The sequence below is a fragment of the Balaenoptera acutorostrata genome, chromosome 12, assembly GCF_949987535.1.
Source record: "Balaenoptera acutorostrata chromosome 12, mBalAcu1.1, whole genome shotgun sequence".
NCBI classification, from domain to species: domain Eukaryota; kingdom Metazoa; phylum Chordata; class Mammalia; order Artiodactyla; family Balaenopteridae; genus Balaenoptera; species Balaenoptera acutorostrata.
The window spans coordinates 29,122,628-29,147,984 of NC_080075.1; the positions used below are offsets into that span (position 1 = coordinate 29,122,628).

At 47.1% G+C, this 25,357-nt stretch overlaps 2 protein-coding genes across 13 annotated transcripts in view; both read right to left on the minus strand.

The window, feature by feature from the left end:
* Positions 1-1,608, minus strand: part of TET3 (tet methylcytosine dioxygenase 3) — a 115,156-nt gene extending 113,548 nt beyond the window's left edge. For 2 of the 4 annotated variants that reach the window (XM_057558151.1, XM_057558149.1), the window contains exon 1: positions 296-574. The gene's annotated coding sequence lies outside the window, so the exon portion shown is untranslated. Of the gene's footprint in view, positions 1-295; positions 575-766; positions 864-1,519 lie in introns of those variants that run through there. The other 2 variants (XM_007189011.2, XM_057558150.1) reach the window with 2 other exon arrangements.
* A 22,232-nt stretch (positions 1,609-23,840) lies between these two features.
* The window catches only part of DGUOK (deoxyguanosine kinase), a 35,613-nt gene continuing 34,096 nt past the window's right edge, over positions 23,841-25,357 (minus strand). For 6 of the 9 annotated variants that reach the window (XM_057558535.1, XM_057558534.1, XM_007189006.2 and 3 more), the window contains 3 exons: positions 25,218-25,333; positions 24,519-24,618; positions 23,841-24,073 (listed from right to left, as the gene is read on the minus strand). In XM_057558535.1, coding sequence (XP_057414518.1) covers positions 24,047-24,073; positions 24,519-24,618; positions 25,218-25,333 — 243 coding nt within the window. In that variant the 3' untranslated portion in view covers positions 23,841-24,046. Of the gene's footprint in view, positions 24,074-24,518; positions 24,619-25,217; positions 25,334-25,357 lie in introns of those variants that run through there. The other 3 variants (XM_057558536.1, XR_451645.2, XR_009009970.1) reach the window with 3 other exon arrangements.

Here is a 25,357-nt window from a genome sequence, read left to right on the forward strand (position 1 = left end):
GGCGCTAGGAGGGGGGCGCGCTCCGGCTCAGGCCCGGCGCGCGCGCGCAGCCTCTCGGGCTCCTTTGTTCTGGGGCCTCGGCCGCTCGGCTCCGGCGGCTCCGCAGCCCCCGCCCCGCCCCGCCGCCCCCGCCCGGCTCCGCTACACTGTGATCCGCAGCACCCCCGCCTCGTCTCCCGCAACAAAGTAGCGGCCCCCCGGCCGGCCACCGGGCCATCCCCTCCCCCGCGGGCCGGGCCCCCCCCACGCCTCCCCTCCCCCACCCCGGAGCCGGAAAGGCACCGACTGCACCGACCTGCCCGCCGCCTCCGGGGCGGAGCGCACAAAGGGGCAAAGTTTCCCGGCCCGCGCCGCCGCCACCACCGTCGCGGCCGCCGCCGCCGCCTGGGGCGCCCGCCTCCTGGAGCGCCTGGCCCGGCCGAGCTCGGCGCACGGAGCCCCCCGCCCGGGCCGAGGAGGGGACGGCGCAGGAGGAAGGAAGAGGCAGCGGCGGCCGCGGCGGCAGCAGCAGCAGCAATGAAGGCGTCCGCGGGACTCCCCGCCCCCCGCGCGCCGCGGCACGTGCTCGCCCGGGGACTCCCCCGCCCGGGAGGGCGCGCACGTGCGGCCCCGCCGAGCCCCGCCGAGCCCCGCCGGCCCCGCCGCCGCCCCCTCCGCCGGGCTCGGGGCTACGCGAGGGGGGAGTTCCGCGGAGGGGGAGGGGACGGCGCGGGCCGTCCTCGAGCGGGTGGGGGCAGGGCCCGGCCCGGACGCCGCGCCTTTGCACCTGCAGTACTTCCCCTCCACAGCGGTCGGTCCTCCCGGGACCCGGCCGCCCTCCTCCGGTTGGCCGCCACCGCCCTCCGGCGCTTCTGCAGCCCGGGCGGGCGCGGCGGGCGGCGCGGGGTGGGGCACGCGGACCTCCCAGTCTAGGCCCGCGGCGGAGCTGGCCTCGGTGTCCCCACTTCCTGCCACTCCCTGCGGGCCGAGCGGCCTGGGACGGCCCCGGCGCCCCCGGGAGTCCTGAGCTCCGGGCCCGACTGACCCCCCTCTCCTGGCAGCCTCTCGCTCGCTCATTCCGAGGCAGGACAATGGGGTACATTGCGCGTTTGCGTACCGAGTCAGCCTGGCCGGCAAGGAGGGGATACCCGCGAGCAGAGGCCGAGGGCCAGCCGGGAGGCACCCTCGCGTGGGTGACGGCCGAGCGCCCTACCCAGGCGGACCCCGGGCCCCTGCCATCGCGAGCCTCCCCCGCAACGCTCTCGGCTCTTTCGCTTCGAAAACAAAGACTAATCCGATACCCCCGCCCTGCCTCCCAGAGGAGGGGAAACGGGCGCGTCGCGGAGGGTAACCGAGGAGGACAGCGTTCAGGAGGGGCTCGGACAGCCACCGAGGGGGCCGTGGCGCAACCGAGCCCTATAACCCAGAGCAGACACTTTGAAAAGTCACCCCGGGCTATTTTCCAGCCAAGGGGCAAGGCGTAAGACTATTTCCCAGTTGCCAAACTGCCTGTTCTCTCTGCTGCTTTTTTTCCCCTCACCTGTTGTTCAGGCCAAGTTGAAATTCCAGGTTAGATTAATTCAGCTCCACCCATCGGGCCTGACTGCCAGGCTGGTCCCCGAAGCTTCCACCTACCTGGGTTGCTGGGGAGAAGGGTGGGTCTCTAACACACACACACACACACACACACACACACACACACACAAACACGGGCAAGTCCTGGCAGAAACAACCACGGGCGGACTGGCCTGACCAGTTTGGGCGGTGTTCAAGGAACCAGGTATCTGGCAGGCGTCGCCACCGGGATGAAGCTAACAACTCAGCCAAAACTGGAAAAAGAGCATTCGGCCGGTTATTTAAAAGAAGAAGAAAAAAAAAGTAATTGATCTCAAGTAGCGCTGTCCAGAAAGCCCTAGGCGGTAGAAGCCCGGGTTCCGTCTGGAACTTCCCTCCCCACAGGCCTGATTTTGACAGCCTGCTCCAGTGGCCAGGTTGTCAGCTGTGGGAGGGCAGTGAACATGGCTGCAATACCTACTTCCTACTCTGGCCTTTGAGAGTAGGAAAGAATTTCTGTTCAGGGAAGTAAGACTAAAACTGAGAAGAGATACCAATAGAGTAATTTTCAGTCAAACATGAGAACAGTTTGTGGACTTTGTTTTTTATGTAATGAATGTTTAACGTTTTAAGTATTTTATTTTTAGTAAAAAGTATGTATATTAAAGAAAACATAGGCAATAGAAAATTAGAAGACAAAAATAACCCCAATACAACATTTAACCTTTTGCTATATTTCCTTCTAGCCTTTTCTATTTGTAGATTATTTCCTTTTTTTAAATAATAACATGGCTGTACTCACACTGGTTATGCAGTTTGCTGTCCACTTTTTACTTAACATTATATTGTAAGTATTTCCCTATTTGATAGACAATCTCCAGATAGTGTGACAATGAAGAGGGTGGCTTAGGAGTCAGGGAACTGTGGGTTCCAGGCCTGGCTCTGCCACTTGGTAGCAGAGTGACCTTGGACAAGGTACTCATCATTTCCGAAGGAATCCAAGTAAAGTACTTAACATAGTGCTTAATAAATAACAATGATTGTTTAATCCATATAAAAACCCGGTGAGGTACATACTATCTTTAAACCCACTTTACAGATAAGGAAATAGATTAAGTAATTTGCTCAAGGTCACTCAGCTAGTGAACTGTAGACTCAGAATTTGAGCCCGGCATCTTTCCTCCTGTTTTCTGTCTTGGTGAATGGCACCAGCAATTTACTGTGCCAGTTTACTCTTCACCAGCTGTCTATGAAAGGGTCATTTCACAAAATCCTCTGGCTTAGGTAACCAGATGGATGCTGGTGCCATTCACCAAGACAGAGTCCAGGAGGAAAGATGCCTGGGGACATCTGCGTGGAACTGAGTGTGGAGCTGAGGAGGCGAGGCTTGGGCTCTGGGCCCCATCAGGGAGCAGCTCGTGAGGCCTCAGGTGTGGAAGACCTCACTAGGAGTGGACATGGAGAGTGAGAAGAAAAGGCAGCCAGGCCAGAGCCCTGGCGAACACCAGCTCATGAGGGACAGCAGCTGACAAGGGGCCATCAAAGGAGACAGAAGGAGCTGCCAGAGAGGTAGGAGGGAAAACCAGTCCCAGGCCTGAGATGTGCTGTCAATCTCCCTCTGGAGCCTTGTATTTCAGCAGTCTTGTCACTCATTCCTTCTGCCCAAGGAAACCCCTTCCCACTTCAACCCCTTCCCAGTTACTCCTTCTACCTGCCAAATTCCCATTCATCCCACAAGTCTCGGCATAAATGCCAGTTCTTCCATGAAACCACTTCCAGCTCTTCAGACAGATTCCAGAGTCCCACCCACTCTCCCTCCCCAGAAGTTTGACGCTGCCTCCCTAGGAAAATCTTATCAGTACTGTAATCATTTGCACATTTCCCTCCCAGTTACTATGAGCCCTTGGAGGGCTGGAACCCTGTCTTTTCACCTTTGTAACTCTAAAGCTAAGCACCCAATCAGTATGTGTTCAATGCAGAAACGAGGTCAGTAGAGCCTGATGAATGAAATATCCCAGTAACACCAAGCACCCACAGACTTCCAAGGTTTATTCCTGCTTGCTTTCCTACCTGCACGAACCCTTCAGGGGCCCTCAAAATAAAGTCCAAACTCCTCAGGCCCTGCCTTCCCAGGTCTGCAGCCTCCTGTGCTGCCGGGTTATTCCTACTGGACCAGCGCTCAGGGCAGGAGAACAGCTGGGACCGGCGTGGAGGTGGAGAGCGAGCCTCTCTATCTGAAAGCAGCCTGAAACCCGAGGCAGTGAGTGGTTCACTAAGTGTGGTCCCAGGTCCGCAGCGTCACCAACACCTGGGAACTCGTTAGAAATGCAAGCTCTCCGGCCCCACCCTAAACCTACTCAAGCAGAAACTCTAGGGGTGGGGCCCAGCGTTCTGTTTTAACAAGCCCTTCAGGCGTTGCACCCTCAAGTTTGAGAAGCAGGCGAGAAGCAAGTTCAGCACCTAGGCGCCACCTAAGCGCCGGAGGCGCTTAGAGAAGGCGGACCCAGGGAGGCTCCTTTTATAAATCGGCTTGGCGGGCCCCACCCCCAGCGGCCGAGGGCAGAGCCTTTTAGGCAATTGCTCTGGTGAGGTTAGGACCTGGCTGCGCTGCTGCCCCAAGGACTAGAAAGGGAAATCCCGTCTCGAGAAGGAAGAGCCCGAGGGACTGCAGGCGCTACAGAATTGGCAGGGGGCGTTTCGCTGGATGCGGACGGAGGTGGGGCTGGGGAATAAGTAGGGCTTCCATTGATGAACTGAAGTTAATTCCGCACTGGGCAAAGGGCACAAGAAGTGTAATTGGATGTGCGCGCGTGTGGTTCTTCAGGAAGCCACTGCGTGGAGCCGCCACTGCTGGGTGTTTGCCCAACCTGCAAATGATTGAACGTGACTGACCTCCTCTGAGGCACTTGGCTCCACTCCTTCCCTTTAGCTAATAAGCAATTTGTCCTATTTGAAGAATGAGCTTTGTATTATGGGACCTTTTGCAGAAATGTAAATATACTCCAATGTCCACACCTGAGCTTCGTTTTAAAGACTGAAGGCATTGGAAGTTCATTTGATTTTTGTTGTGTTCTTCTTTGGTCATGTGTTGGTTAAAAATATTATCACCTTACATTTGCATAGAGCTTTCCCTTTGCAAAGCACTTCCACACCCTTTCCAGTTCTGTCTGCAGAGTGGCTTGTACACCAGGTGTGCAAATGTTACTTTCTTTTTCTTTCTATGACATAGTTATTATTGTTATTATAACCATTTTACAGATAAGGGAACTGGGACTCAGAGGGGTAATTTTTCCAAGGTCATTCACTACTAAGTGTCAGAATCAGGCCTGCAATCCAGGACCTCTGAAATTAGCCTACCAGTGCCAGGGCTGTTCTGGGGGAAGAAACTGGCATTTTGCTCTTGGTGAAAGGGAGATTCGTTAGTGCATTGCTTTTGGACATGCACTGGTTAGTGCGACATGTGTAGGGTATCTAGATTATGCTTTTGGATAACTCAGCAAATGCTTTCATGTTTTATAGCTATTTCTGTGACTTCATTTTGAATTTAGGTTCAATCAAATAGGTACATAACTTACAAGGAGCATGCAAGTGTCCCCTTCATAATGGGAAAGAGATTAAATAACCTGGAAATCTTCCAACCTAAGGGGGCTGGGCAGGAGGATGGGATCTTTGATTGACTCAGAGACTCAAGATGCTGAATACCCAGCAGGAATAAAGGCCTTGATGCCCCCAAACCTTGATTTGACTGGGTGTATCAGTCAGGATCAGTTAAGTGGTGCTAGAGTAAGAAGCAATCCCCAGGTCTCAGTGGTTTGACAAAATTTTATTTCTCCATCACGAAATATGTCTCCTGGGGATCAGCAGGAGCTCTGTTTTCCATAACCACTTAGGGACTCAGGCTGCTGCAACTAGACATGTTGCCTCCTCAACCCTGAAGGCAGGAAATGAGGGTGGGGCAAATAGAGCACTAACTCTTAAAGCATTTACCTGGAAGTAACACACATCACTTTTGTTCTGATTTCATTGGCCAAAGCAAGTCATAAGGGAGCAGGGGAATGCCATAGGTGCAATGCTCCCATGTGCCTGGAAGGAGAAGCAAAAATATTTGGTTAACAACACTAATAATTAATACACAGGGAATGAATAGTATGTGTGCATATGTGTGAGGTGGATGTGTGTGTGTGTGTGTATTTGAGGCATGTGTTAATGCAATCAGTTCTGCCCATTTCAAGAGCATTTCTCCCTCCTGGGGACACATATTTGAGATTTCCACTCTAGTGGGTGTCATTCCTCCCACTATGCATGTTCAGAGATTTAGATTAGTAGAAAGAAACCTGAGTTGAGGGAAGCATGGTGGGAGAGGAGAGTGACAGTGGAGCAAACTCAGTAGAAATTAATGTGTAAATAAAAAAAGAATCCAGAAAAGGAAGGGACTCAGTATATATGTCACTAGGGGCCTGCCTAGTAAAGAAACTACTAAAACAGCATAGCTGTGGCGGAAGCATTTCCTGCCTTCTTGCCATTCACTCCCACTCATCCTTCCTGGCTAAACTCAGGTGACCCTCTGGGAAGCCTTTGATGATCTCTCGAGACTGGGCCCACCAGTCATAGCATAAGAATGAGTCAGTCTGTCCCATCCACTGTGTAGTGGATGGGGACCATATCTTGTCCAGAGCCAGCTTCAGTCTGGGGTCTTGGAACAGAGGCAGAGAAACCAGTTGGAAGGCTGTTGCAGGAACCCAGGTGAGAAAAAAATGGTGGCCTCCATTAGGGCAGTGGTGGTGGGGATAAAGAGAAGTATGTACTGGAGAGATTTAGGGAATCAAATAACAGGAAGGGGCTGATTGGATGAGGGGTGGGGAGGAGATTTCTGGAAGAGCAGCAGGGTGGATGGTAGCACCAAGGGGCCTAGAGGAGGAGCAGTTTGCTAAACGAGGTCAGCAAGGACATGTTCCATTTGAGGCACCTGTGGGACCGGCCCACAGAGAGACCCAGGAAGCAGCGAATAGAAGGTCCTGGGGTTCAGGAGGGGAAAGCGGCTGCGCTCAGATCTTAGATCTACCTCTTGGTTAAACTTCAACATCAAATCCTCAAACAAGGTCATCATATTTTAAAAGGAACTTGCAAAAAAAAAAAAAAAAAACAAGAAAAAAAGTGGGGAGTTAGGGGGAGGAAGCCACAGAAAATATGTGAAAATAAAAATTGTGAAATTCTTGAACTACAAATCCTGAGAATCCAGTTAGAGGAGTGCAAAGGCTTCATGGAAAGAGCTGAGCCTCCCTAAAAGATTGGTTCAACTTCAACCAGTTTGTCTCAATAACTTATTTCCGTATGTTATTTCCATCCCATCTCCTGCTGAGCAGGGGCCTACTTGTCCCACCTGAGACCTGAACTTGATATCAACCCCTTTCATCCTTGAGACTCCCCTTCCCCATATCCTTTTATGGGTGAGGGTCAAGTCCCATTTGCAGAAACAGTGCAGTGCAGGGGGACAAATCTTCAGAACCCCTACCAGAGACCCCTTTCTTCCCACTCAGCCATTGTGATACATAGGTGCCCTAAAGATTGAGAAGCTCTGCTTTAGAAGTCTACAGGGGCTAGGGATAAGAAGGCTAGAGATAAAAAGGACACAGGTGTCCCCCATGGACCTGGGAGAGAGGTTCTTGGAAATACCTGCACTAATGGATCCAGTCATTCAAGGTCACTCTAGCCTCGTTCCTGGGGAGGTATTCTGTGTTCCCAACATTGTACCATTTATCTACTAAACCAGGGAGGGGATTATCAGCTTATGTCTCAGTCTTCTCGCCAATCTCTAGGATGGTCCTAATGGTGGCATGACTAGGCCATCACCCACATCCACCTGATATTCAGCCATCTCAAACCACAGTAAAACTTGAATTTGAACATCGAGCCTTCGGGAAGCAATCTAATTATTTATAGTGACTCAAAAGCCTGTAAGACAGAAAATGGGTGTTCAGGCAGAAAGAGGCCACAGTGAACAAAAAGATTGGCGATTCAAACAGGGATATAGGGATTTCCCTGGTGGCATAATGGTTAAGAATCCGCCTGCCAATGCAGGGGACATGGGTTCGAGCCCTGGTCCAGGAAGATCCCACATGCCGCGGAGCAACTAATCCTGTGTGACACAACTACTGAGCCTGCGCTCTAGGGCCTGTGAGCCACAGCTACTGAAGCCCGCGCGCCTAGAGCCCATGCTCTGCAACAAGAGAAGCCACTGCAATGAGAAGCCCACGCACTACAATGAAGAGTAGATGCCGCTCGCCGCAACTAGAAAAAGCCCGCGCGCAGCAACGAAGACCCAATGCAGCCAAAAATAAATAAATAAATTTATTAAAAAAACAAAACAAAACAAAAAACAGGGATGTGCAGTGGGCTAAGGGCACCTGAGTGAAGCAGTGGTGAGCACTCAACAGGGCCTGCCCAGGTCCACAGGCCCAAGAGGAGCCTCACAGCTGCTGGAAAAAGAAGGAAGAAGAACAATGAAGTACAGGAAGTCTGGAAGCACCCCCCACATACACACACTGAGAGGCCTGGAGAAGAGCTCAGGTTTACAAGCACCTGCTGATCTCTGTAGAAAAGTCAGTGAGTAGGGTTTTTTGAAAATATCTCTGGGGCCTCTTGGCTGCGAGAGCCCTCTTTGGAGGAAGGCAGGTAAATTCCTTCATGTGGTATGCCGGAGGTGCCAGGTCTATCTACTGTTGTCTATGGGCACTCCTGGGACGTGGGCTCCAACATCAACACTGAAAGAAAACCTCAGGATTAAGGTTGCCAGATTTAGCAAATAAAAATACAGAGCGTCCAGTTAAATTCAAAAGTCAGAGAAACAACAAATAATTGTTTAGTGTCCATATGTCCCATATATTACATGCCAGAGCAACCCTACTCAGGATTAGAGTCTGTACCCAAGGCATGGGACCAGGGCGGTGGGCGGAGGGGGTGAGGGGGTTGACCTGAGAGGAAGTTTCTACCTGAGGCCCAGTAGTACCATCCTAAGACCCACCCTGTTTTTGAATACAGAGTGGAAATGGGCTTTTGTTAGTTTGGGGGTGGGCAGTCTTTTGTGAGAGACTATGTCATCTAGTTTGCTTTTTAAACGTTTTTCCCTACAAAGGTGGGAACTACCAACATGTTTTTTTACATGTATCGGGTGGGGTAGTTCAAGGAACGTATATAATAAAAGTATCGTAGTTTTGATAATTCCAAGTCTGGTTCCTATAGGAGATGGACTGTTTCTTAGTTCAGACCATTAAAATCCTGCTTAACCAGAAAAATTTTTCTTACTTAAGCAGGCATTTATTCACTGAGACCTGTAGAAGAAAAATGGTAACTATTTACCTGATCAAGCAATCAAAAAGTATTTCTAAGCATAAAATCACTAAATCCTTCTGCATGTCAACAACCCAAATTAAATTATAAATTAAGGGAAAATATTTACAAAACAAATGAAAAGGAAAAGTGTTATGTAGTTGATATGTAAGAAAAAAGTCACCCACAAGGGGACAAAAAGGCAAAGAATGTGAACACTCACAAAGAAGAAATACAAATGACCAAAAAAGATATAAAAAGTCCAACCTCATTCATAATCATAGCAAGCTGACAGATCACAAAATGAAAATACAGTTGACTCTTGAATAATACAGGTCTGAACTGCGCGGGTCCACTGAACCTGGATTTTTTTTTCAGTAGTAAATACTACAGTATTACACCACCTGTGGTTGGTCGAATCTGAGGATGCAGAACTAGGGGTACAGAGGAACCAAGGATACAGAGGGCTGACTACATTATACTGGGATTTTGGACTTCCCTGAGTGTCAGTGCCCTAACCCCCGTGTTGTTCAAAGATCAACTGTACTCAGTTTTGCAAATACTGTTAACGGTTTTCTTTGCCAAGATATGCCACTGATGAGACCATAAACTCACATACCCTTTTGGCAGGCAATTTCACATGCTTGTCAATACCTTCAAAATGTTTATACCCTCTCAATAATCTCACTTCTAGGACAGCGGTGCACAAAAATCAAGGTACAAGGGTCTTCATGGAAGGCTTATTTATAACAACAAAATTAGAAACAACCTAAATGTCCAACATTAAAGAATGATTAATTCATAAGATGTAAGCACAGCAGAACATGATGCAGCCATTATAATAATTTCATTAATTTAAAAATTAAACAAACACAAGTTAATTATAGAAAAATAAGTATACAAATGAGCAAAAAGAAAAATCTGAAAAGAATCTGCAGTCCAGTGTTAATCACTATTAATGTTGTGGACCATATATTTAAAAATCTTTTATGTCTTAATATTAAAATAGTGCTTTTGAAAAATATTTGGTAATATTGGAAAATATTTACCATATGAAGTCAAAAGAAAATAATCAGTATATATTGTATTATCAAGAATTTGTAAGTAAATATGCACAAAGATTGGAAGGGAATACATAAAAATATTAATAATGGGTCTCTGGATGATTTTTGTTCTTTATACCTTTCTTCTAGAATTTCTACAATACATGGATATAATTCCTATAATTGAGAAATAGAAAATTATTTTTGAAAACAGGCAAGTGGAACATTTATGCCTTAAAGCAGGTCCTCGAGAGAGCAGGAAGCAAGTAATAATGATTAACAGAATGGTTTTGACTTTGCACACTGGAGCCACCCTAGAGAACTTAAAGAAGCCATTGCCTGGGCCCCACCCTCGGAGATTCCTGCTGAGCAGGGGCCAGGGCGTTATGCCCTTGGCAAAATCTAGTCACTCTTGAGTGGGGGTATAATGTGCAGCTAGGCTGGGATGTGTTTGCATGAGCCATCACAAGTTTCCCCAGGAGTCTAGGCCACTGTGGTCTGGCAGAGGAGGAACTGCAGGACCTGATTTCAAGCCCCAAGTGGCATCTCTAGCTGTGTGCTTTAGGTGAGTCATTTAGCTGCACCTCAGTCTATCTGTAAAATGGGAATATGTAATGCAAGATTTGGGGTGTGGCTTCAAGGGGAGGATGAATGAGAAAGTGCTGTGTGAAATAGACAGCATATAGAATGTGCTGTTTTTGAGAACCTGGAAACTTAGATGATAGCAACTGTCTTTGATCAATGAAATATCCTTGGCAACTTGGGAACCCATGCAAATAAACAGGTTTGTTTCTAAGCTGTGTCAGTCTTGTAATTTGATTTGATTCGGAGATCCTGTAGGCAGGTGCTGGCAAATGTGGATGCCTGGGGCAGTCTTAGCCTGAGGGCTCATGGGCAGTGTACAGCAGCCAATAGATCTGAGTTGGTTCAGACCACTCGGTCATCTTGCTTTGAAAGGTGGCTGGCTTCTGGAAGCCAAAACTTTGTTCTCATGAAAATGTGCCTTTGCATGCTACACAAACACCCTAGAATGTCTACTTCTTCTTCTTTTTTTTTTTTCAAAGCAAATCACTGGGTTTTTTTGGTCTTTCTTTCTTTCTTTATGGCTCTATTGGGTCTTCGTTTCTGTGTGAGGGCTTTCTCTAGTTGCAGCAAGTGGGGGCCACTCTTCATCGCGGTGCGCGGGCCTCTCACTATCGTGGCCTCTCTTGTTGCGGAGCAAGGCTCCAGACGCGCAGGCTCAGTAGTTGTGGCTCACGGGCCCAGTTGCTCCGCGTCATGTGGGATCTTCCCAGACCAGGGCTGAAACCCGTGTCCCCTGCATTGGCAGGCAGATTCTCAACCACTGCGCCACCAGGGAAGCCCCACTTCTTTTTTTAAAAAAATAAAAACAACAACAAAAAAAATTTATTTATTTATTTGGCTGTGCTGGGTCTTAGTTGTGGCACGCGGGATCTAGTTCCCTGACCAGGGATTGAACCCAGGCCCCCTGCATTGAGAGTGTGGAGTCTTAACCACTGGACCACCAGGGAAGTCCCCAGAGTGTCTACTTCTAAATAAATGTTCTTATCTAAATCATCTCCTTGGGAGATTATGTGGCCATTGCTTAAAGTGTCTTAGTAATTCCTCTTTTGAGATTGCCTTTGTCTAAGCTACATTATTTTCTGAGTATTTTCAATCAATGAATTCATTCTCCATCCTTTGAAGAGAAGCTTAATTTTAGAAAGCAGCCAAAAATATCTTTCAGAACCAAACCTGACAAGTTAGATGGTATTCAAGCCTAGGTTAGACGTTTTATTTTTTAAGCGAAGAGTTTCCTTGTAAGGTACACATGTGTGTCTGTCTTGCTACCCAGTGTATTCCCAGCACCCTGCACAGCACCTCGGGCCTTGAGTGGTGAACAGAACCTGGCTCTCTACTGGGACCCAGAAACTGGCTCAAAAGGTAAGTCTGGGAAAGTTTTTGAACAAAGCAGCCTGTTTGGGAGTAATAATTTCTAGCTTGTATGTTGACCAGAAATGTCTCTTTCTTTTGATAAGTGTGCTGTGGGTACACCCTGTGCATTTGACTATGGAGAAAATGATGCAGTTCCTTCCCCTTATTGGGGCTAATACTGGATTTAGTCTCCTAAGACAACACTAATCAGCAACACTGGACAAATCCAGGCATTTCTGGAATTATTTTTCATGCCAACCCCATCCACAAAACATGCAAACATGGTATTGTCAACAAGGACAATACCCAAAATATAATTCACTTTTTCACACAAGAATTTCAAGACACTGACATTAATCCAAGTTAAGACTTGCAAATGAGCCAAGGTCCACAGCTCCAGGCACTAATGAATTTGAGGAGTACACAGTTAAGCAGCTCATAGCCAGGACTGAGAGCATCCGCCTGCGAGTCAGAACTCCTGGGTTGATTCTGCTCAGCTGTTAACTAGCTGTGTGTCTGGGGCGCCGGGGCCGGGGCGGGGGGGAGGGGGGGATTTCACACCTCTCCCCTTGTTCTTTATCCATACAGTGATCTCACACTCTTAAAGCCATCAGTCCTAAGAACAATGAAGGCGGACAGGAAGCAAGGAGAGCAGATTGCTAACAGCAGGCACCCCGCTGGCGGCCGTGGAGGGAAAGCAAGGTGCTGCTGAAGGAGCGGAGACTCGGGGGGCAGCAGGAGCCAGTCTTAGCTGAGACGAGATCCCTGCTCTGAAGGAAAAAGAAAGCCAAAGGCAGAGCTCAACTTCTCCTGGCAATGGAACCGTTTCCAAGAAGGGAACACAGAGGTCATCTGAGGTCAAGTTCAGGGCACGCAGCCAGCAGCCAGGCGGGAAGGAAGTTGCAGCGAATGCCCGCCTGCTTCCCAGCCCTTCGCCTTCTGAGCACAAGTCCCGCGCCACCCCCTTTGCCAGGGCGCCCCGGGGACCTCAGAGGCTCCTTCCAGACCCCGGCCTTCTGGCTCTGGCCTCGCGGACGCAACCCGCGTGGAGGCGCCGCGGAGAAGCAGGTAGAGTCAGCGAGTCGTTGTGAGCGCTGGGTCGGCGCCAGCCCGGCGTGTCTCCGTCGCTCCGAGCGCTCTACTGAAAACCTTCGAGCCTTCTTCATCCACTGCCGCCCTCCTCCAGCCTCATGGCCTCCCCTGCCTTAGGCACACAGGACTCTTTATTAGCTCCCTGCCTTTGCTCTTGGTGTTTACCCCAAAGCCATTCTAACCACAACTTTTGCTCTGGAAATCCTGCTATCATTTAATGCCCAGCTCGAATGCCACGTGGCCCATGAAGCTCCCGTAGGCGGAAGTAGCACCTGTTACCATGTGTCCTGCGTCACACTTAGGGTCATGTTGTCTCTCTCCATTTGGAACCACATTGTATCCATTCGTAACCATCGCATCATGTCTCTTCCTTCCTTGGCCCGTGCTGCCCACTTGCCTGCACGTCCTTGCCGTTCTGCCGCCATCACACCCCTCACCTCATCCTTCAAGGCTCAGCTCAGAGACAGACTGTGAAGGACTTTCCCACTCTCAGCACCGCTCCACCCACACAGACATGCTGGCTCCATTTTTTTGATCAGCTACTTCTGTGCCCAGAAGTTTATCTCTAGTATTTCTAATCCTTGGAACACCCTTGCAAAGTAGGTGCAGAGTTTATTTCACTTTCAGAGGTAAGAACAGAAGCTCAGAGAGGTTAAGAGTGCCCAAGTTGCACTGCTGGCTAGTGTGGCGCAGCCAGGATTGGAACCTAGGCTTGTCTGACACCAAACCCAAGCCTTCCATCCATTCCATGTGACTTCTTCATTCATAGGGCAAATATTTTGAACATAAGACTGTAAGGACCTTGAAGATTATCTTTGTTTTCAATGCAAGAAACCTAAGGTATCAAGACTTGCCCAAGGTGACACAGTTTCTCCCTACATGCTTTTCTCATTCCTCATCTGTCAACTTCAGGTGGTCCCTAGTACCAGGTAACATTCCCTGGGGTCCCCATTTGCAAGCCATCTGACACAACTGCCCTGCAGTAGGACCCCAAATTAGGCAAGAGAGAATGTTGCAACACCCTCAGAGCCCCAGCTGTACATAATGATAAAATCCCCAACGACAGTCACTTAGAGTTTCTTTCTTGTGTAAAAGAAGTCTGAGGAGGGCAATCCACAGCTGCTGCTGCAGTTTTACCAAGTCAAGCCCCGGGCTGCTGCTTTCTTCTGCAATTCCCTCCTCAAGGGGCACTCATGGTCCCCAGTGGCTCCAGGATCACCTGGGGCAGGGGTGCTGCCAGCAGAATCCAAGGGCTCACTGCCCATCTTCTATTTCTGCCATTTACTCTGAGAATCACACAATCACATAATCTAGTCCAGAGGTGGATAAGCTGCTCAGAGCCTAGCTGGGAGCTGGCCTGGGACTTGGCAAGTATGTAGCATGTAGCTGGGAGCATAAGGGGTAAGGGTGTAGGGGATATTTCATTGCTTAGTCCAAGGGGCCCTTCTTAAGCTCAGCCTACTTCTTTCCAGTTGTTGAATATTTATCGAGCTCCTCACTCGTATGTGCCAGGCACTGGAGAGACAAAGAGGAATAAGACTCATTCTGAGTCTAATAAAGAGACAAAGAAATAGATCATTTTAATGCTATGTGGCAAGTGCAACAATAAGATATATGCGAAAGGCACTCAACAGGAGCACAATGACGGGCACCTGACCCAGCTGGTGGGGGGGGAGGCGGTCAGCAAAGGCTTCTTGAAGAGAGTGCTTGCTGATGAAACAGATATGAGAAATATTAGGAGGGATGTTACTAGCCTCAGATGATTGCCTGGATATTGGGGATGAGTGAGAGGAGGAGTCAGACGCTCCCGGTGGCTGCAGGAATGATAGAACACTGAACACTGGATCTTCTCACAGATGCCCAGTGCTTTCTTGCCTCAGAGCAGGTGGTCGCTTCCCCAGTGTTGCCTTTCCCATCGCTGCTCGCAAAGATGTGAATTTGGGCCCTTCTCACTTTCAGGGTTTTAATCCAGGTACTCTCAGGAGATAAAGTCCCCCTGACTCTGACCTAGTGAATCAAATATAGGAGCACAGTCTGCACCATGCAACCTCCAGGCCAGACCCAGCTGGAGTTTCCCAAATGTCACCTGAGCCCGATGGTCCCTAGTGGAAGCTTTGGCTCTAGAAAATCCATCTGTAGTGAACATCTCCCACTGTGTGAAGGACCACTGTGTTGGAGGTAGAGCCCACCTCCCACAGTGAAGATGAACTCAGATACTGTTTTTCCCAGACCCCCTTGCAGCTACTTGGCATGTCAAGGGCACGTGGCCTAGATTCTAGGAGTCAGCTATCCCTACCAGAGTCAGGTCCCTGAGAACCTTCTGTGACAGCAACAGTTGCAGGGGGGTCACATTCTCACCACAACTGTGGTGGACCCTCTGGGGCCTTGCAGATGACGGGCCCTGGGGCTTCATCAGGTTCACAGGAACTTGCTTCTCATTGCAGTTTTGGACCATGATGGAGTCTTTGGCTGTCATCAGTCCAGCAGGGGGTGAGGCTAGGGTAAATGTGGGGACCAGGAGAGCACTGCTTTGTTCAGAGGACAGCGAGTTCAGAGGACAGTTGAGCTGGAACAGGGGGTTCTTTCACAGGGGCAGGGGAAGATGAGACTGGAGGACCCCAAAAGCCCAGTTAAGGAACCTGGTCGTCATCTTGCAAGAGGCACTGACATCTTTGAAAAATGAACTTTTATTTGGGAATAATTTTGGATTTACAGAAAAGTTTCAAAAATGGCACAGAGAGTTTCCATATATCCCTCACCCAGTTTTCCCTAGTGCTAGCATCTTACATGATATGGTACATTTGTTAAAACTAAGAAGCTGATATTGGTACATTACTGTTACCCAAACTCCAGACTTGATTTGGATTTCACTAGTTTTTCCACTAATATCTTTTTTTTATTCCAGGATCCAATCCAGGATACCACTCTGCATGTAGACAGCAACCTTTTTAAAGGAGAATATTAACATTATCAAAGGTGTTTTAGGAGGACCACTTGATACCAATGGGCAGGTTGGTCCAGGAAGTGGGATAGGAAGGCACTTGTAAAGGCATTCCAGAACCTTCGAACTTCCAAATACACCCCACTGCCCAGCATCTGAAGGGGCTCACCACCTTGAAGATGCAGGGCCTGCTCAGGGCCCCAGGGGGCCAAAGGTATAATTAGGATACACCTGGGAGCCAAAAAAAAAAAAAAAGGAAAACTCCTTCCTCGGGAATTCTCTGGGGGTCCAGTGGTTAGGACTCTGCGCTTTCACTGCCAAGGGCCCGGTTTCAATCCCTGGTTGGGGAACTAAGATCCTGCAAGCTGCGTGGTGTGGCAAAAAAAAAAAAAAAAGATACACCTGGGAGCCTCCACCCAGCAGTGCTGGTAAGCTAGAAGGTCTTCCTATCCAGGCAACAAAAGCAGGCTGGTAAACCCAGACAGGCAGCCAAAGAAATACGTGCTTGCCTTCTTTTCTGAAAGTCTAGACTTGTCTCCCTTACAAGTCAGTTTGATGTGGAAAGAGAACAGGCTCTACAGGGAGTCAGGATGGACCAAGTTTTAAGTCCTGGCTCCATCACTTACTGAGAGACCATGTGTGAGTTACTGAACTTCTCTGAGCTGCAGTTTCCTCACTGATAAAAACTGGAATATTAAACTTCCTTCATAAGATTATTGAGAGGATTTATTAACATTTACACAGTGTTCGGGAGGGGCTGGCACACAGTAGGCATTCAATAATCAGCTCCCTTTGACAACACGAGGGTGGGGTCTGAACCTATAATTTTCTTGCATACCCTCAAAGTGCTTAACATTTGGAAAGTAATTCATACATTGATGATTGTGATATGGAGCTCACACACCCAGTGACCTCAGAAAGGGCAGATCATGACTCCAGTTACAACATTCATTTATGTAGCAAGTCTCTGTTAGTCACTCACTAAATATCAATAAATAGATACATGTCAGGCACTGTGCTAAGTGACTAAGATGGTCTGTGTTGAGAATGGCAAAGCCCAGGAGGGAGAGATGCCTCCAGACAACTTTATTCAGGTCTGATACATAGTTTGACATAGTTTAATAAGCAGAGGGTCCAAGGCACAAAGCCTGGATACTTGTGTGAGGGGCGAGGGAAGAGCCTCACAGAGAGAGAAGGAGCGCACTTGGGACTGGCAGAATAAGTAGGTCTTCCAGTTAAAAAAGAGTGGGGAAAAGGGGAGAGGGAGGGAGAGAAAAGCATTGCATTATGTAGGAAACACAGGTTGTATTCTGGAACCCAGATTAGTCTTGTGGGTTTATGGAATGAGTGGTGGGAGGTGAGGTTATAAAAACATGGCAGCTGGGATACTTCCACACAGGAAGGGCTGAGGGGCAGCTATCTGGTGGCAGGGGTGGGGCCTGAGACCCGACCTGAAGCTGTTCTTTTGCATAGCAACCACTTTAATTCATGGTTTAGTTGAGGTATCTCAGGAAAGAGACAATTACTGGTAGTAGTGATGGGCGGGCTTTGGCCGGGGTTTGGCCGGTGAGTGGGCGTTCCAGCCACTCCTGGCATTGGCCACCCACACCGGGAAGGGAGCCCTGTGAGTGCCATGACACAGCAGGTAGAGGGAATGAATGCTGGCGAGTCAACCACAATATCCACTACACCTGCAACTAGAGAAACAAAGTGAGGTGCAGAGAAGATTTGAGAGATTTCAGAGATGAAACAGTAGACTTTGGTGAAAAAGGAGGGGACAATGAGAGCTGGAGGGGCAAAGATGACTCCAAGGCTTCTAGTGAGTCAACTGGGTGAATGGAGAAGCAGGAGAAACAGATCTTGTTGGCTGAGGTGGGGGTGGGGTTGAGAACTCTGTCTTGTACACACTGAGCATAAGGGATGTCCAGGTAATGACATCCAGAGGTCAATATAGCTGTAGCTTTAAAAGTCATCTTCCTGTCTGATTTGCTTCAAAATCATCTGAGAATGGTGGGTAGGCTATAGGTGAAACAAAATTGGCTGAGTAGATAACTGAAGTGGGTGAAAAAGTAAAAATTAGCTCATGCTCAGGGGAAGAAAAAGCTGCCCTGCCATTCATCAGGCTGGGAGGACAGACATTGGTAAGGCTAGCTACAAAGTTACTATGAAACAATATTCCTCCCACGGGCACACTGCAGCTAAAGTATCATAACCACCCCCTTTTTTGTGTGACTACTGCTTTCCGACTCACTGGGAAACCTTGTTCTCTAAAATGATAGACCATCAGAAACTTTGCTGTTTTGAAATTTTATCAGTAAAAATGAATCACCCTTCTGTTGCCAGGAGGATCTAAGTCACTTTGACACAGGGAAGCAGTCTTTTTTTTTTTTTCTTTTCTTTTTTGTCCTCACCACATGGCTTGCAGGATTTTAGTTCCCCAACCAGGAATCGTACCCACGCCCTCAGCAGTGAAAGCGTGGAGTCCTAACCACTGGACTGCCAGGGAATTCCCAGGGAAGCAGTCTTTTTTTTTTTTTTTTAATAAATTTATTTATTTATTTATTTTTGGCTGTGTTGGGTGTTCGTTTCTGTGCGAGGGCATTCTCTAGTTGCAGAGAGCGGGGGCCACTCTTCATCGCGGTGCGCGGGCCTCTCACTATTGTGGTCTCTCTTGTTGCGGAGCACAGGCTCCAGACGCGCAGGCTCAGTAGCTGTGGCTCACGGGCCCAGTTGCTCCGCGGCATGTGAGATCTTCCCAGACCAGGGCTCGAACCCGTGTCCCCCGCATTGGCGGGCGGATTCTCAACCACTGCACCACCAGGGAAGCCCTGGGAAGCAGTCTTGATTTGCAACCCAGGTTCAGAGCTTCAGATAAGGGGCTTCTGAGCACAACATTCCATGTTTATCTTAACTTTGCACTTCCTAAGGAAATGAACCTTCGTCTACTGTGCAGTTCAAACCAGATGTTGACTCCTGCTTTGCGTTGAGCCTATCAAAACATTGCTTCATTTGAATTTTACCAAAATTCTATCCTTACCCTAAGTCCTATAACTCTCTCTTTGCCTGTTTGGTGAGACACCCATAGTTTCTCTGGTATGTGGTCTCCTTCATTTCAATGAGTTAATAAATCTGATTTTTGTCAAAATACAGGTCTGTTCCCAGTGATCTTAGGCTGATTGATTATGACATGAGCAATAGGGATATGGGAGTACTATTCTCTCCGCTATTGCAAATAATCCACATTTTCCATAACATCTCCAAGTTTTTAAAAAGTCCTCACCCCATGTTAATAGTGCACACCTTGACAGTGTCTGAGATCTGTGCAAGGCAGAATGATTGCCCCCACACCAAAAAAAAGTCCACATCCTAATCCCTGGCACCTGTGAATGTTACCTTACTAGCAAAAGGGACTTTGCAGATGTAAAGGCTAAAGACCTTGAAATGGGAGAGTATTCTGGATTCTCCACATGAGCCCAATGTAATCAAGTGGGCCCTTAAAAGCAAAGAACCTTTCCTGGCTGTGGTCAGAGAGAGATGTGATGAAGGAAGAGTCAGAGATACAACATTGAAGAGGAAGGGACCACAAGCCAAGGAATGTGGGGCAGCATCTAGAAGACAAAAAGGTAAGGGAACAAATTCTCCTCTAGAACCTCCAGAAAGGAACAAAGCCATATTGATAATTTGATTTTAACCCAATGAGACCCATGATAGAGTTCTGACCTACAAAACTGTGAGATAATAAGTCTGTACTGCTTTAAGTCACCTTTATGGTAAGTCACCTAATATGGCAACAATTGAAAACAAATACAAGACCACACACAAGAGGAGTGAGTAAAGACAGAAGTGAGCCAAAGGTGCCTGGGGCAACACCAACACTTCAGAGGAGAGGAAACAAAGGTGAGTCGGCCGAGGAGACAGAAAGGGAGACACCAAGTAGTGGAAAAGCCAGAAGAGACCAACAAAGGAAAGAGTTCCAAGAAGGAGAAAGTAGGGACTTCCCTGGTGGTCCAGTGGCTAAGTCTCCACGCTCCCAATGCAGGGGGCCAGGTTCAATCCCTGGTCTGGGAACTAGATCTCACATGCTGCAACTAAGAGTTCACATTCCACAACTAAAGGTCCCGTATGCCACAATGAAGATCCCGTGTGCCGCAACTAATGCCCGGCACAGCTAAATAAATAAATACTAAAAAAAAAAAAAAAAAAAAGGAGAAAGTGGTCCAGAGATTTAAACTGCCTACTCTTTAAAGTGAGGGCTGAAGAAGGTTAGTCTTTCAATTTTAAAATACATGTTATTTTCTTGCTTCATTTTCCCAGTGATTCTCACATTTGTATATAAAACAGCCTCTTTCACCTGAAACTATCACCTTCTCCCTTCATGTTAAAAGCCTGAGAGTTTGAGAACTTTCACAACCTCAATCCACATTATAAACCCATTAAGGTAATTATTCTGGTTCTAGAACAGCAGGTTTTACCACATCGTAAACTGGAAAGAAATGTAGCTGTTTTAATGTGTTAATCCCAGTTATTTGACTCTGGGGGACCGTCTAATCCAAGAGTGAGAACAGCGCACCCAGACTGGCCTGCCAGTGCAGACCTAATCTCCATATTTAAACACTTCACCCAGACCTACCCCGACCCCCATCCTTAAAGTCCCAAACTACTTCTCGTTAAATATGTACTCTCTCTCGCCAGACCAGCTCAGGTACCAATTTGGAAAATGGCAAATTATTTCACCCAGGTGAGACTGTTGATTGCTTTGACTATCTTAGAGAGAACATTTACATTCTAAAGGCAATGTTTACAAATGGAAAGAAACACTGAATTTGTAGATTTTCAGACTTTAGAAGACTAAGTGAAGAATGTGGAGAGGAGGATATTCTTAAATGATAAGCTCATTAACCTCATCAAGTTTTGACAGTCTGGGCCTAATGCCTCATTCTCACATGAAGGCCTTGGCACATAACATTTTTCTCTGCCTAAATACCCAACTCGTTCTTCAGAATTCAGAATAGATGTCACTTTTGTAGGGGGACTATCCCAGATTATGTTGGCTCCTCCTGTTATAGGCCCCCACGGTACACCTGTACATCTTTTGAAACAGTCACTACACCTGCAATACTTGTTCAGTGTCTATCACCCTCTCCATTAGATGACAAGTTCTGTGAGGTGAGGACAAGGTCTACCTTCTGTTGTGTTCACTGTTATCTCCTTGGTCCCTAGCATATGGCAGAGAGTCAAATATTTGTTGATGATTGAATAAATGAATGAAGGGTGGGGGCCTAGTGCTCTTACTCTGGGTTTACAGGTGATTTCTACATTAGTGGTTCCTGGAAACTTAAATGGGAATGAAACATTCAGGCCCCTCTAAGCTAAAGGACCAAAACCATTGAGTTTCCAAAACACACCTAATACCCTGTGTTCATCCTTGGTCTCGTCCAAAGCCTGAAGCAGCAAATAAACACAAGAACAAGTGGGACAGATTTTCAACATGGTGCCAAGACAATTCAATGGGAGAAAAGGTTCATCTTTTCTACAAATGGTGTTGGAATAACTGGATATACACATGCAAAAGAATGATGTTGAATCCCTTCCTTACACTCTACATAAAAATTAACTCAAAATGGATCACAGACCTAATGTAAGAGCTAAAACTATACAACTCTTAGAAGAAAACATAGGAGATGTTTGTGACCCTGGGTTATTCGAAACTTTCTTAGACATGGTGCCAAAATAAGTGACAAGAATAAATTTGACTTCATCAAGATAAAAAACTTTGTGCTTCAAAGGACACTATCAAAATGAAAATACATCCCACAGAATGGGAGAAAATATGTGTAACTCATATACATAATAATGACTTGTATCCAGAATATATACCCTTACAACTCAACAATAAAAAGCCAAATAACAAAATTGAAAAAATGGACAAAGGATTTGAATAGGCATTTTTTTCCAAAGAAGATATACAAATGACCAATAAGCACATGAAAAGTTTTGCTCAACATCATTAGCCATTAAGGGAATGTAAATGAAAGCCACAATGAGATACGACTTCACTCCTATTAGCATGGTTATAATCAAAATGATAGATGGCAAGGATGTGGAGAAAGTGTAACACTCATACATTGCTGGAGGGAATGTAACACGGAATTCTGGAAGTTTAGCAGTTCCTCAAACAGTTAAACGTGGAGTTATCATTTGACCCAATAATTCCGTTCCTCGGTATATACCCAAGAGCAATGAAAACACACATCCACACAAAAACCTGTATATGAACTTTCATAGCAGTGTTATTCTTAATAGCCAAAAAATGGAATCCACGTGTGCATCAGTGGATGAATAGATAAACAAAATGTGGTATATTCACAAAACGAAATATTAAGTCATAAAAAGGAATGAAGTACTGATACGTGTTACAACTTGGGTGAAGCTTGAAAACCTTAAAATGAAAGAAGCCAGTCACAAAAGGCCACATATTATGTGATTCTACTTATATGAAATGTCCAGAATAGGCCAATCAGTAGAGATAGAAAGTAGACTGGTGACTGCCCAGGGTGGGGCGCAGGTGGGTGGGGATGGTGGGGGAGTGATGGCGACTGATGTGGCATTTCTTCTTAGGGTGATGAAAACGTTCTAGAATTGATTGTGGTGATGGTTGCACGACCCTATGACTATACTAAAAACTACTGAATTCTACACTTTAAATGGGTGAATTGTATGGTATGTGAATTACATCTCAGTAAAGCTGTTAAAATTTTTTTAAGCAGGATAGGGGCTTCCCTGGTGGCGCAGTGGTTAAGAATCCGCCTGCCAATGCAGGAGACATGGGTTCGAGCCCTGGTCCGGGAAGAGCCCACATGCCACGGAGCACCACAACTACTGAGCCTGCTCTCTAGAGCCCGTGCGCCACAACTACTGAGTCTGTGCTCTAGAGAGCCCGCGAGCCACAACTACTGAAGCCCGCACACCTACAGCCTGTGCTCTGCAACAAGAGAAGCCACCACAATAAGTCCACGCACCACAACAAAGAGTAGCCCCCGCGCACAGCAATGAAGACCCAAGGCAGCCAAAAATAAATTAAAAAAAAAAAATTTTTTTTTAAGTAGGATAAAGAAATGCCGTGCTATTTCAAAACATCCCGCATTTGTTAGAAACCAGTCTCACACTCGTTTTCACAAGCATCAAGGGAAACACAGGTTTCTGTCTCCTGGGACACTCTGGGTCCCGAGCTCATTCATTTTCCTGCGTGCCTGTGCAACTGTCAAGGGCTCAGTGCAGGAATTCCGATCCCGGTGAATCATGGATCTGCAGTCTTCTTTCAATGAAGCACTTCAATTCTATAGAGCCATGTATTTTTCTCTCTTAACAATAAACTGTCCTTGAAGCTTGAAGTGCACCACAAAAAATTATTTTCTTTCTTTCCAGCGTAGACAGATTCACTCCATTAAGGTCACCTGAAACTCACTAGGTCAGGTGTTTGGAGCAGGCCAGAGTGCCAGGATGACCGAACCCTAAATATCAGATGCTGAACTTTTAGGCTCATGATTTGTTCTCTCCCTCCTTCCCTCCCTTTCTTTCATCCAGGTTCTTCAGCTCTAAGACAAAGGTCTAAATCCCCACCCCATCCCCCAAACCAAGAGTGCTGGATGGGAAGAGACAGAGGAGCTTCCTGGAGTTCGGGCTCCATTTCCTGGCTCTGGGGACTCACACTTGAGCATCCACCCACTCCTGAGTCACTTTACTTCCCTTCTTCATGCCTAAGGCAGAGCTTGGTTAGGGGTCCTAGAAGCAGTTCCTGCCCTGGAATGTCAGAAGGAGCCAGTGAACACACAGGGAAGTCTGGTTGGTGAAGGATTCAAGAAGAAGCAAAGCAAAGACTTTTCTCATGTGAAAATGGCCAGTCTAGAGGGGAGCTCAGAGCAGGCACCAGTAGATACACGCTGAAATAAATGAACAACTGGATAGCAAAATCCACAAAAATGTAGACTTTATTTAAGAAGTCCTTGAGATATAAAAGAAGACAAAGGCAGGGTCCAAGGATAATAGAAACCTAACCCCTGAGTGTCAGAGCACTCTAGGTGTAAAAGGAGATGGGAGTGGGGATGGGAAGGTGGGTGACTTGGTATTCTTCTGGCTTCAAAAAGTCAGAGAGCCAGCTAGAACATCCTAGTACTGGTTATAGATTCTTTACAAAGGTGTTTACCTGTGGGAAAGAGAAAAACCAAAAGTTAATTTCACATTTTCAGGAGACTACACAATAGTCCATCCATAATGCATATGTAGCCAAGCCCATGAGTTTTTGTGAGGAAGAGAAAATAGGTATGGAAAGGAAATGTGACCTGCCCAGGGTCCTACAGTATCAAGTGGCAGAGCTGGATAGAATCCAGAAGTCTCATTTCCCTAGTTCTAGAATACCTTAGAGGAGGGAGTCAGCTGGAAAGCACATATTACAAGTCAAGTATTTAACAGTTATTGGCCCACAATATTAGAGAATAGGGATTATATTAGTAACTTCTACAAGGCCCCACAGGCTTTGGAGTGTGAAATGCAATTTGAGGCACAATGCACAGGGCCCATACTGAAGTCTGAAGCAATAAAAGTGCAAAAAAGGAAAACTACTAGAAAGCAGGAGTTAAGGTCTTCCCCACCCTCTTCATGAGCTCTTCTTGTTTGGTTACTTCTTCAGAAAAATCGTCATTGACATCCAACACCAGCACTGGAATGTTCAGCAGGGCCTCAGAGTGGAGCCTATAAGAAGCATGAACATTTAGGGAACAGAAAAAAGATGGCAGGTTTCACATACTCACCAGTCTTAATAATTCAGAACAGATCTAAGGTCACATACCTTCTTAAGGAAATTTCATGTAAACAGTAGTTTAAAAAGAGAATTCAATAAAGTTGGCTGGGAAGATAAGGCTGAAATTCCTCTTTAGTCTTGAGACTGATACTGAAGGTCAGAGCCTCAAACATTTTAAATGGGCACCACACCAAGCCTGAAGGGAGGAAAGGCTGAAACTAGGAACGTCAACTTAGTACATTGACAATTTCTCTAAAATTTTTCAGCCCTTTACCCTGAGCCAACTATGTCATCATCATCAATCACCATGGTCAGTCAGGGGATGTCAAAAAACAAAAAAGCTGGAGAAATAGAATCTAATAAAAAGTTTCTTGGAATATATAGATTATATCCAATATTAAATTTCTGATTTGGATAATGCTTGACAATTCCAACCACTTCCAGAACATTCTGAACCTGCTTAAGGGGCTGCATGTTGAACTTCCTGTATTTTAATGACTGGCTGCAGGAAGGCAGGCCTCTGTCCACTGCTGCTCTCTTCTCCACTTACGGGGTTGTTTTGCGGACAAGCCAGGCTTCATGCTGAGCATGAAGCTGCTCAAGATACGCCAACTCAATTCCTTTCTCCTCTTCCCTGGCCCTCAGGTGTAGTCTCTTCAAACAAACCTGAAAGACAATCCCAAGGATCTG